We start from the raw sequence: 12,012 nt of genomic DNA, 5'->3' as shown, positions 1-12,012 counted from the left end.
TCCTAGAAAGATCGACTGGTCCAGCAGCTGGGCAGACCGCCGGACAGCCATTCCCGTGGTCCTGGTACGAGTGGACGCAAAAAGGGGGCACCTGCACGTCTCGGCTAAGTGACAGGCCTCTGTCCAACTCGACGACGATCAGGGGGACTGTGGCAACACTTTGTCGTTGAGACATCAGAGACAGCATTTGAATATGGAATTCGAGCAACATGTCGATATGGATGCCAGCTTGAACGCCGCATTTTCGTCTGAGAGATGCGACATGTCGCTGGCTGTGACGGGCTTGAAGCTTTTCCATTCTTGTGATCGGAAGAGAGGAATTTGGTGCATTGGTTTGCACCTGCCATTTTGAGATCAATTGCGAAAAGGCAAGAACGACCTCTTCTGTCAAATACGGTAATAGAAGCAGGAACAACCGGGGAAACATAAGAGTAAACCGTGACGACGCTGCTTACCCTCGGATACTATCCAAACACTGATGCCAATGCTGACGTTGGTCCGGAGTCCCAATTGTGCCTGGGCAGAGTGAGCCCAAGTCGAAGACGCCGTGACGCGCAAACCTGAACGCTAAAATGCTCTTGCAGCACGTCACGTCCATCTTATCGCCGTTGGTGCTCCGTATCAATTGACAGGGTCAGCCATCGCGCCTGCCGCACCGCAGAAAAGTCAGAGGAAGGAAGGCAATTGCCTCCTATTTTCTCTCTGCATTTCGTTACGGGGCCCCACTTTCCTGCCCTGCAGCTTAGCAACTAGCGCGACCGGCCGATCCGCTAAGCTGCTTCCCTCAATCATCACCAGCAAAAATACGTCGTATTTACCAGCAAAAAATGCCCCCAAAGCAAAAATTCGCTGTTGCCTCCCCTTTCGCGTTACCGTCTACTGGCCGCCGTTTGCTCCTTCCACGCTGTACCACTCCGTGTTGGTTCCTTCCTACGCCAGTCTACCGTCTCTGATCGTTTAAGTTCGCCCTCCTTCCTTTTTTACTTACTCTTTCCTCGGCCACGGCTGCATCTTTATCTAGCTGCAGTATCTATTATCTCTCCCTTTTCACTTCATACACTCTTTTCCCTATCTCGACTCGATCTGGATCGCGTGCCAGCCGACAACCCCCCGTTCGACTTCTCCTTATCTCGGTGCCTCCTTGCAGTACTTTTGGGCCCTCTTTGACCTCACCTTGTAGGCGACACGATCATTCCTCCAAACTTTCTTCTTTGGCCTCTCTCGCGATCTTTTCGGTTGACTCGAGTTCAACCTCACATCGCCCCAACTTCAGCTCCTATCACATCCGAAGATAAGACCGACGTGCCCGACGGTTTAGACGCCTCGCGACGCCTTGTAGAAGCTCACCCAGCTTCAACGCGACTCTTGCAACGACTCTTCTAACGCCCAGAGTGTTTGTTATATATCTCGACGAACCGGCCACGTCTATGCGATATCCTTCGCGACGCAACCGACGACGACGCACGCTTCTTAACACTGTGCGCCTCGTCATTGGGACTGGTATCCCTGGTATTAGATATTACACAACCATAGAACCCAGCAATCTTCCCACATCCAAACCATGAACGGCGTGCGTTCGCGGAGGCAGGCGTCTGCCGAGAAGAAGGAGTCGAGTCCAAACGCAAAGGGAAGCAGCAATGGCAGCGGCCACGGTCATGCTGCTGCCGCCGCTACATCTGACGAGCCATACCCGCGCGAGAACATTTTCCTGTTCTGGCCGAACGTGATCGGTAAGTCACGGCGCTGACCTGCAAAGAGCTTCTTTTTGTGGTTTTGTCAAGTCCATATCGATTCTAACCGTGCCTGCTTTGCTCTAGGCTACTGCCGTATCGTCCTGGCCATCGCCTCGCTCTACTACATGCCGCTGCATCCCCGCACCTGCTCACTCCTCTACAGTATCTCGTGCCTCCTGGATGCTCTCGATGGCTATGCCGCACGCTACTTTGAGCAGTCCACGCGCTTCGGTGCTGTGCTCGACATGGTGACCGACCGCTGCACTACCTCCTGCCTGCTCGTCTTCCTGTCGACTGCCTTCCCCCGCTGGGCCATCGTCTTCCAGGGCCTCGTGTCGCTCGACCTTGCTAGTCACTACATGCACATGTACGCCACTCTCGCCATGGGTGGCTCCGATACGAGCCACAAGTCCGTCGACCGGTCGCGGAGCTGGCTCCTCAACTTGTACTACACCAACAAGACGGTCCTCTTCGTCTTCTGCGCCCTCAACGAGCTCTTTTTCATTGCGCTCTACCTGCTCTCGTTCTCGTCCCCCATCCTCCAGCCCTCGCTGCTAAAGCCGATTGACCCGGTGCTGGCGGCCGGCGGCCTGCACGCAGGCGCGCAAATCAACTCGTCCATCTTGCGCCAGATCTTTGCGAACCCGCACAGCGCAGCGGCGCTGGAGATGGCCCGGGCCAACAAGATGGACTCGTTCTGGCCGTGGGTCCTGGCGGGTGTCAGCTTCCCCATCATGGCCGGCAAGCAGATCCTCAACGTGATCCAGCTGGTCAAGGCAAGCAAGTGGCTCGCAGAGGGCGACGTGCAGGCCCGCCGCGCTGCCGGTCTTCCCCGCCGCCGGTAAATGCTGCCAGCAGAGAAACAACAATCCGGTGCTACTGTCGTCCGACAGGCCTACCCGGCCGTCGTTCACCACCTTTGACATATTCTTGTTTATAATCTGGCGCATAACATTAAGCCCCCCCTACAGTCTGCTTGCACCTATATTCGCTTTTGTTGTTCTTCACTGTTCGTTTCGACTCGTCGCACCCCCTTCTCCTCTTCGACTTCTTTGGACTTCTTTGGAATCTCTGACCAACAAGGCCTTTAACAAAGTTAACAACATATCACCTTTTAAAAAATCGGGGGGTGTTCTTTGCTCTTCTCGTTTCATCTTTTAATTCGCCTTATAATTATGTTCTTCACTCCTTTCGTTTATTATTTATTATTGCATTCTCTTACACACTACCCTACATTATTTCTCTCCCTTTGCTTTTTTTTATTCTCTGTATTTTTTGCATCAGACCTTCTTGTCCTCGACACTGCAAGATCCAAGGGGTGGGGAAAGGAGTGGCGTTTTTACATAATTTTTGTGTATTTTGTTTATACTTATTGTTATTTTGGTTGTTCTCCATGGAGAGAGGATATGCCAGCAGACTGGGAAGAATGGCAATAGTCCCGGTTGTTTTCTACTTGTCTTGCAATTTTTTTGTTGTCACGCCACAGAGTGATTCCTGGGAAACAGTATATAGATCTAGGAGCAACGAGATTACTTTTGGACTGTTTTTTATTTACTCGTCTTGTGTTGTATTCTTTACTCGAACCACGCCTTTCAAGCGTTGCTTGCGTTTTGCGGTCTCAACACTGGCCGATGCTGTCGGACTACTTTCGCGTCCGCTTTGACAACACGACAGCCACCTAAACGCCACTGATGCAAGTAAAGACGAAACCTGCCATCGATCACCTGGTGTGAGTCCGGGACGATCAGAGACCGTTTAGCAGGTCAATATCGTGTTTACAACGCGCGAGAAATAAGGGTATATTCTTGTGCCAGTCTGTTCGTAAAGTAATGTGATGTCAACTTCGTATCCAACAGTGTTTCCAAAACCAAATCTATATTTTATACATGTCGCGTTTTCATCCTGCACCGTACTCAGTATCAGTTCTCTGGCGTCCAGTTCCACCGTCGGGCCGTAAAAAGCTGTCTTGCCATGCGATCAGCAGCTATACTTCCCTCGTATCGTAAACGCTGGTCACCGGCCAAGGATCGCGTGAACCGGAACACTTGGGGTGTGTACTGGTCCGTCTTGGCCGTCACGGCAGACCCCGACGCAGGCTTCCCAAAGGACGGTGTCCTATCATCATTGCCGTCAGTGCCATCCCCGTCGAGATCCGAGTCGTGGCCGTCCTCCGCGCAACCGTCGCCGTCGAGCAAACCCGCGGCTTCAGCGGCCGCCAGCCAAGACGCCTTTCCGTGACGAACCGCCATCCAGTCATGCCGGTGCAGCCCCACGGCACTCGCCGCGAGCATCGTCTGGACATACTCGAGGATGGGTAGGATGCGCGTTCGGAGGCCGCAATTCACGTGGTGCTTGTCGAGCTGGTAGGCCGGACACTGCTTAAGCGTTGAGAGGATGTGGTGCACGTCAACGGCAGCGTAGTCGGCAGGAGACAGACGCGGCTGTTGCGTGCGACCTTTGCTCATGACCGTCGACGAAAAGTCCTGCAGGAAGAGCAGATCTTTGTGGAACAAAAACTTGACAATCTCGCCGAGCTGAAACGAGTCGCACGCCGCACTCGACTCGTAGCCCATTTTGCACTGCCGCCGGTTGCGCGACGTGTAGAGCGCCAAAAAGTGCCGCGGTACAGATGCGATGCAGTGGACAATGCATGCCCGCCGGAACTGCAGCTCGCTCTCCAGACCGTCGGGCAGATCCCACCAGGCTGGCAGCTCCTGGCCACGATGGGAGGTGGCTCTACCGCTGCCGTTGCCATTGGCGAGCTCCGCGCTGCCGTCCTCTTCCTCGCCAGACATTGCTGCCGCCCACCGCGCTGAGCCGTACAGGATGAGCTCCCGTGTGCCGGCATGAAACCGCAAGGGCTGGTCAAGCAGCCACGCCATAAAGACCTTCTGCCGGATGGCTTCCTCATTGGTCATACCAGGAAGGCCGCCACCACTAGACCCGCTTCCGACGCCGAGGCCACCGTCACTCCGTGTTGAGCGGACAATTGGCTGCGGAAAGCGCAGCCGCAGTGCACGCACGTACGCAGCCGCTGCATCCGTGCAGGCGAACCTGTCTGCCTGCAGGGCTAGAGTAGCCAGCTCAAGAAGTGTTGGGGGCGTCTTGGCAGACCAGCGTGTCCCGGGCAGGAGGACAGGATGTGTTTGCCGTGCCGAGCTGTTGTTCTGCGTAGCCGTGTCTGAGTTGGCCCCTTTTCGCGACGGCACAGTCCTTCCCGACAGCGGGTTGGTTTTAGCGGGCCTTCCTTTTGGTGCAGCTGCTGCCGTCCGGGACGCTCCATTGGTTTTCGCTTTCGATTTCGAATTCGACTGTGGGCTTGCGGCCTTGTCTGCTTGGTCTCCATTGTCGCTATTCATATTAACAGCCACTGGTGCGACTGTGCCATCCCAGTGCAGGATCCGCAAGAGCTCGGCAAACACAAGCTCACGTCCGGTGGTACGGCTGCCCTCGTCGTCGTCGTCGATGTGGACCCGTGGCAGACGAGTCACGTCCGCATCGGCAGGTGTGACATCGGCGAGGGCCAACGCTGCAAGTCCAGCCTCGACTGTCCGCGCTTCTTTGAAACGTGTGTCACCCAGCAGGTTTGCAAAGTAGCGCGAGTTCTTTTTCAGGGCCGACGACTCAACCCGGAATGCCATTGGAAGTTTTGGCTTCAAGGCGGACGTGAGGTCAGTGGTCGCGGTCGCCGGAGTAAAGGTCCTGTTTGCCTTCTTGCGGGTCGCTCGCAGCGTCTCTCTAGACGTCTCAAAGAGCACGTCAAGCACGACGTCGCCGCGCGGGGAGATGGTGACTATGCCATCAATGTTGCTACTGGTGCCATTGCTCTCCGTCACCGCATTCACCGCACCGTTGACCGCCGCTGTTCGTTTGCCACCGTCTGCCACTGCCGCCTCGGACGGCTCGTCATCCATCGCTTTGGGAGGTATCCCAGCAGCTGGTTTCTCATCTGTGTAGAGGGCGAGCGCAACGAGGAGAGTGTAGAGGAGTAAATGTGGCCTTTCTGAGCCTGAGACGCAAACCCGTTGAGATTGTTGAGAAAGAGTGAGGTTGAGGTTGCAGACTAGTGTGGAAGTTGAAGCTGCCAAGGTTGTGGCGATATGTTAGCGAGCCTCGTTGAGACGGCGCTTTCAGGCAGCAAGCTACTGTGCCAGGGCTGCGACTTCCCCCACCGGATGCGCTAAAACGCCCCTCCCAGAAATTACAATGCACGTACGGCAAGTGCTGCCCCCTTCTCACTTTCCCCAAGCTTGCCTGTTCCTGGGACAGGGTTACTGGCAGGGAAGGTGCTACTGTCGGGCGCGGGCTGCGAAACCTTCTCCGGAATAGTTCCTCCCGACCGCCAACATCGCTCCTTCTCTCTTTGCCCTAGGTTTGCGACCAGTCCTTTCCTTTTCCTTTTGGGAAGGCGCATTCACTTCCCCCTTTTGCAATGCTCACGACATCCTCCATTTTCACCTTCATTCGTTTTCCTCTGTCAAGCTGCAACTCGCATCCGCCCGCAACCCCTTCTCCTCGGTGGCGGCGAAGGGGTATTTCTACACGCCGCCCTATGTATTTCGTTTGTCGGCTGCGGGAACACAAACGCGGTCGGGTATAGCCGCGTCGTCGGAATCGACTTGACACCGGCTGAGCGCTTTTCCTCAGTCGCTCAGCTGTGTTTCGCCTGCATCTCACCTTAATCTGCAGCTCCTCCCACCTCTCTCGTCTACGTCTGCATTCGCTCTTTACTTTACATTCTCTTTTGTCCGTTCTTCGTGCCCTCGTTCCGGCAAAGCTGCGCTGTGCAATCACACACCGGCCCGGAGGAACATCTACTCTCTTTTCCTCCCAGATCGCTACCTTTCTTCCTCAGCAAGCTACCGTTTGATCGCCAATTGGCCGCCCTGGACCTCCGGTCGCCTGTCAGTGTCACCAAGAAGAACACTGAAGCTGCCTCTGAAGCTACCGGGAAGGTACCTTCCCATGGCGCCGCCAATAGATTACCGCCTGGCCAGGGCGAGCGCATCCGGTCGACAGCTAGCTGTCCTCTCACCTCAGACAAAACGGCTCGCCCTTCTCGACGCATTCATGGGCTACGTTGCGACCTTTCTGGCCCACGGACGCCAACCGCGGGCAGCGGCATACAGCACGCATCGGAGCGGCTACACACATCCGCAGCAACGAATGAGGCGCGCCAAGGAGGACATAGTGCGACCGACAGCTCTGTCCCCAGCAGCGACCGCAGCCCAGCTCCGATTGCCACGCCTAGTACCTCTGCCCGTGACTTCGTCGGTGGCTTTGTCAGTCGCTCCGGCCTCCCGTCGCTTCTTCCACAACTACTTTGTCACACACATCCCTTCCTCGTCCCTCCACCCGGACTCTCGCCGCTTGACGGGCCCCCACCACAAGCTGCCGCGAGCTGCCTCAGTACCGCACACGCCTGAGCCCCCGGGCACCACTGCGCCACTGCCTGCCACGGCTGCCCCGACCACCATCTCGACAGCGTCGCCCGGTGACGGTGTTGCTGGCGGCAGCAGCCTCGGCTTTGGTCGCGACATGACCGTCGTGCGCATCCCGTTGCGCAGTGCCAAACACCACTTTGGCGCGTCCAACGCCCGGGGCAGCCGGCCCTACAACGAAGACACGAACCAGGCCGGCACGATCGACATGCCCGCGTTTGCCAAGCGCGCTCCCGTCTCGCTCGTGCGCTCGGCCATCTCCAACAGCCGCAGCACGGGCGAAGGGATCACGGCCGATGGTGTTGGCGGCGACCCACAAATCTTCTATTTCGCCGTGTTCGATGGCCATGGCGGCAATGAGTGCTCGGATTTCTTGCGCGACGAGCTGCACGGCTACATTGAGGAGGCTGCTGTGGACTTTGGTCTCACGAGTACCCTTCGACGGAAAGCGCAACACGGGGCGGCCGCCGGGGTGCAAAGTTCTGTGGTAGAAAAGGAGTCCGACGATGAGTCTGTCAGCAGCAGCAGCAGCAGCAGCAGCAGCAGTGAGCCGCAGCCCGACGAGGACAATGTCACAAAGGCGACCAACCTGCAGCGGGAGCTTCTCCAGGAGTACCGCAGCACAGTAGGAGGTTACTTCCGGCGCTTCAAGCCAGCGTGCTTTGCCGATGGCATCTCCTTGCCCTCGTCACGGGCGGCATCGGCCTCTTCCGCGTCGGCACCCATGTCGTCCTCGCCAACGCCACCGGTCACCATCGAGTCCGTCTTGACGTACGCCTTTTTACGGGCCGACCTCGACTTTGTCTCCGCCCAAGCGAGCAAACCCGACCCTGACGACCCTTACGTATCCGATTTTCCGCTCAACCAGGATGAAATCCTAGGCGCGCCGCATCACCGCACACCCTCGGGTCACGATATTGGCGGCCCCGTGCGCTTCAAGGGCGGCTCGACGGCGTCTGTCGCTCTCATATCGACGCCCACGCCCGCGCCCTTCTGGCACCCGGCCGCTCGCTCGACACTCATGGTCGCCCACGTCGGTGACACGCGCGTCCTGTTGTGCGAGACAGCCACCGGCGAGGTCCGGCCGCTCACGCGTGACCACCACCCGTCGTCGCCCGTCGAGGCCCGCCGCCTGACCCGCTTTGCCGAGTCGCTCGTGACCGACTCCTTTGGCGAGGAGCGCATTTCCGGGCTGGCCAACAGCCGCGCGTTTGGCGACATGCAGTCCAAGCGCATTGGCGTGTCGGCAGAGCCCGAGATGGAGCGCGTGGACCTGGGCCCAGCACAGTTTTCGTTCCTGGTGCTTGTCTCGGACGGCGTGTCGGGCACGCTCAGCGACCAGGAGATTGTCGACGTCGTCAAGGAGGCACGCACGCCCGAGCAGGGCGCGCGCGCGGTGGTCGAGTACGCGACCGAAGTGTCGCAGGACGGCGACAATGCGACCTGCTTGGTAGTGCGCCTGGGCGGCTGGGAGCGGCGCAGTGAGGGTGGCTTGGGCTCGATGGGCACCAAGGAACTCCGGGATGCGCGACGCTCCGAGGCAAACGACCCGAGACGTGGACGGATGTAATATTGCTGGTTGACGGTGGGGTTTTGGCGATTCGATCCTAATTGTGACGATGCTTTGACTTGTCGTCTCAGCTGCATCGTTGAGCATATTCTGCCACATATTTAATATTCTTTTCCCGCGCTGTACATATGTTTTGTCGTCTTTTCTGGCATCTTCTGCATCTTCTGGCATCATCGTTGCGTCACATCACACGTTCATAAAGCCACCTTGGCCTTTTGCATCCTAGCGTATGAAAACATATGCTCAACTAGATATACACGGCATCCAATTTTAACCTTTTCTCAAACATAAAACACACTTCCCTGGCCACATGGACTTATACCAACATGGTCCCGTATGTCGTTAAATGATCCCCCGCCCCTACTTAATACTGTCGCTGGTACGGCGGCTGGCCCCAACTACCAGGCGGACCCTGGCCGTAGGGAGGCTGTCCATAGCCGGGCTGGCCACCATACTGGCCGGGCGGAGGCGGGCCGCCCTGGAAACCGTAGCCAGGTGGCGGTTGTCCGTAGTTGCCGAATACAGGCCCGCCCTGAGGGCCGCCGCCGTAGTAGCCTTGCGGAGGCTGTGGCTGCTGGTTCTGCGGATACTGGTGATACTGTGGAGGTGCTTGCTGCTGCTGGTAATGCTGAGGTGCCCCGCCGCCGCCTCCAGCCGCTTGCGGGTGAAGGTATGAGTCGGCAGCACCACCCGATGGAGGCTGTGCGGACGCCGCGCTGCTGCTGCCACCGCCGCTGCCGCTATTGCTGTAGCCGAACGCAGGCGAAGATTGCGACGCGGGACGGTCTGGCGCTGGAGACGCAGACATGTAGTTGGTTGAAGCATTGCCATCGCGGCCGTCCATGGCGTCCAGGTCGCGCGTCTTGAACTGCGAGAAGATGGCGTTGGCCACGGAGCTCGAGCCACCACCACCACCACCACCACCACCACCACTGCCAGTCAGGTTGCCCAGGTTGCCCAGGTTGGTCAGCTTGGAGAGGTTGGACCAAGTGCTGCCACCGCCACCGCTGCCATGCGAGTGGCCGCCGCCACCTCCCCCGCTGCCGTGCGAGTGTCCGCCACCACCCGGTGCGGTCTGGCCGTTTGCCAGCACATGGTTCTTGCCGTCCTTGACGGACTGAGACGACAGCAAGTGGTCCAGCTCGTGGCGACGCGGGTACTCGTTGGCCCAGCGGCGGACCGTCTCGAACATTTCACGCTGGATCTGGTTGCGCTCATCGCGGATGGCGGGATGGTGGAAGGCGTGCAGCACATCGTTGACGACCTCGTCGACGGGTACGCCGGTGTTGTCCCACGCGTAGAGGACACGCGGGACGGTGTACTGCAAGACGGTGGCAGCGACACGGCCGGCACACGAGTTGAGGACGTTGGTGAAGTGGTCTTTGGACAGCATCGAGTGCGTCGGGTTCGTGCAGCGGGGATCCGTCCAGGGCTCGAGCTGGGACTTGGCGCTGGCGTTGATGACGCCCGACGAGCCGTCCTTGAGCACCTTGCTGACCTGGTTGATAATGGGGCGAATAAACGGGGCAAGAAGGCCAAGGACAAAGGCAGACAGGGTCTCGCTGATGTGCTCAATAAGCTTCTCGAGGCCCGGGATTTTGGAGATGGTGCGGTTGATGGCGCGGACAATCTTGTCGCGGAACTCCAAGATGGGGTAAATCTTGCGGGCGGTCTCGACCGGGTCAAAGGACGCGCTCATCCCCGGCACTAGGTTCTGGTTCGTGCTGCCACTGGCCGTGGAAGACGACGACGGCTTCTCGCTGTTCGAGGGAGCAGCGCCCAAGGAAGGCCCGTTCGGATCGACACCAGCACGCTGGTTCTGGGCTTCCTGCTCGCGTGCCACAGCCTGGAGATGAGTGGCCTCCCGAGCAAACTCGCCACCGACGCCAGGGAGCTGAGAAACCAGCGAAATAAAGTCGTTGCCGCTGCCGCCGCTGGACGGGCCGAAGATGCCACGGCTGCCATCGCCGCCGCCGCCACGGGACTGGTTCTCGGCGTTCTTGAGGGCCATGTCGACCTCGTCGACTTCGGACTGCGTAAAGTGATCTGTCGCCTCGCTATTTCGATAAGCTGTCAGTATATTTTACCACTGCCCCTAAAATAAAAAAATATATAAAAATATAAAAAAAAGGCAACGATAGGACAAACCCAAGAACAGAGTGGAGGAAATCCACGGCGCCAAACGTGCCGGTGACAATCGGGTACACCCGCTTGCCACGCAAGTTGATCTCCGCGCTGGTGCCGCAGTGGGCAAACACCTGGTGGTGGCCGAGCTCGCGCAGGGCCAGCTCGCAGTAGTTGCTGTGGGCGCTAAAGTCCTCCATGCAGTGCAGGGCCTGGCCGAGACACCGCAGCGCCTCGCACAAATCGGCCTCCTTGCCGGCAGCGCCATGGCCGCCGTGCAGGTACAGACGGCCAAAGTGGATGCTGCGGGCAAAGCTGAAACGCAGGTAGCCGGCACTCGTCGCCCAGCCGCCGCGCTCGTTGGCAATGTAGTTTTTCATGCCGGTGTCCGGGTCGATCTCGAGCTCGCGGGGGTCGACGGGCCCTCGCAGACGCGGGTCAAACTTGCGGGCGTCCTCGCCGTCGGCGTAGCCCAGCGGGTTGTCAATGTGCTCCTCGGGGCGGTAGACGCCGAGACGCTCCTCGGTAACCTCAAACTCCTCGGTGGCGTAGCCAAAGGCCAAAAAGGACAGCACCCAGACGAGGATGCGGATTGTGGCGGCGTTGACGCCCTTGAGACTGCCCACATCGACGGCCTGGGAGTAGTCCCGCAGCCAGTTGCCAAAGTAGGTGCGCTGGACGAGCATGGTGGTCCATTTCTTGCCGTGCAAGAAGGCCAGCGTCTTGAGCATGTCCTCAATGTCGCCATGCCGCCAGTTGACGCCCTCTACCTGGGCAATCGACGGGATGTTGCCGGCACCAAAAGCTGCAGCCTGGCCCGGCATCAGTGCCAGGAAGGCAAAGAGCAGGAGCACAGGGGCCCAACCGGAGGTCACACGTGCCATGTTTGCCAAATGGGCCGAATACCAAGAGTGGGATGCTGACGACTTGTTGAGATTGAAAATGTGTGCGGTGCAGTTTGTGCTTTGGAGGGGAGTTGTGACGCAAAAGATACAAATTTCCAAATCAGTGGTGGCTCCTGATGCGATGCACTTTAAGCTTATATGCAGGCAGGCGCTCGGGAGATGGTGAGGTCACAGGCACGGCAGGAACGAAAGGAGGGGGGGCTGTCGAGCTTCTACAGGAGGCCCCACGTTGGATGGGC

At 58.3% G+C, this 12,012-nt stretch overlaps 4 protein-coding genes across 4 annotated transcripts; 2 read left to right on the top strand and 2 right to left on the bottom strand.

Moving 5' to 3' along the window:
• Positions 1–1,561: 1,561 nt before the first annotated feature.
• SPBR_01882 (CDP-diacylglycerol--inositol 3-phosphatidyltransferase) lies at positions 1,562–2,578 on the top strand (the record flags this gene model as incomplete). The annotated part of the gene is made up of 2 exons (XM_040760192.1): positions 1,562–1,730; positions 1,818–2,578. 2 exons carry the CDS (start codon positions 1,562–1,564, stop codon positions 2,576–2,578), a joined length of 930 nt encoding a protein of 309 aa, XP_040619419.1.
• Positions 2,579–3,652: 1,074 nt separating this feature from the next.
• On the bottom strand, positions 3,653–5,647 carry SPBR_01469 (uncharacterized protein; the record flags this gene model as incomplete). The annotated part of the gene is made up of 1 exon (XM_040759779.1): positions 3,653–5,647. One exon carries the CDS (start codon positions 5,645–5,647, stop codon positions 3,653–3,655), a length of 1,995 nt encoding a protein of 664 aa, XP_040619418.1.
• A 1,051-nt stretch (positions 5,648–6,698) lies between these two features.
• On the top strand, positions 6,699–8,744 carry SPBR_01453 (protein phosphatase; the record flags this gene model as incomplete). The annotated part of the gene is made up of 1 exon (XM_040759764.1): positions 6,699–8,744. One exon carries the CDS (start codon positions 6,699–6,701, stop codon positions 8,742–8,744), a length of 2,046 nt encoding a protein of 681 aa, XP_040619417.1.
• A 364-nt stretch (positions 8,745–9,108) lies between these two features.
• On the bottom strand, positions 9,109–11,752 carry SPBR_01346 (uncharacterized protein; the record flags this gene model as incomplete). Its single annotated transcript, XM_040759657.1, has 2 exons — positions 9,109–10,801; positions 10,893–11,752. The coding sequence occupies 2 exons, from the start codon at positions 11,750–11,752 to the stop codon at positions 9,109–9,111; spliced, it is 2,553 nt and encodes an 850-aa protein (XP_040619416.1).
• Positions 11,753–12,012: the final 260 nt, after the last annotated feature.

The sequence above is a fragment of the Sporothrix brasiliensis genome (genome assembly GCF_000820605.1).
Source record: "Sporothrix brasiliensis 5110 chromosome Unknown Cont18, whole genome shotgun sequence".
NCBI lineage: Eukaryota > Fungi > Ascomycota > Sordariomycetes > Ophiostomatales > Ophiostomataceae > Sporothrix > Sporothrix brasiliensis.
This window is presented reverse-complemented; position numbering and strand designations above follow the sequence as displayed.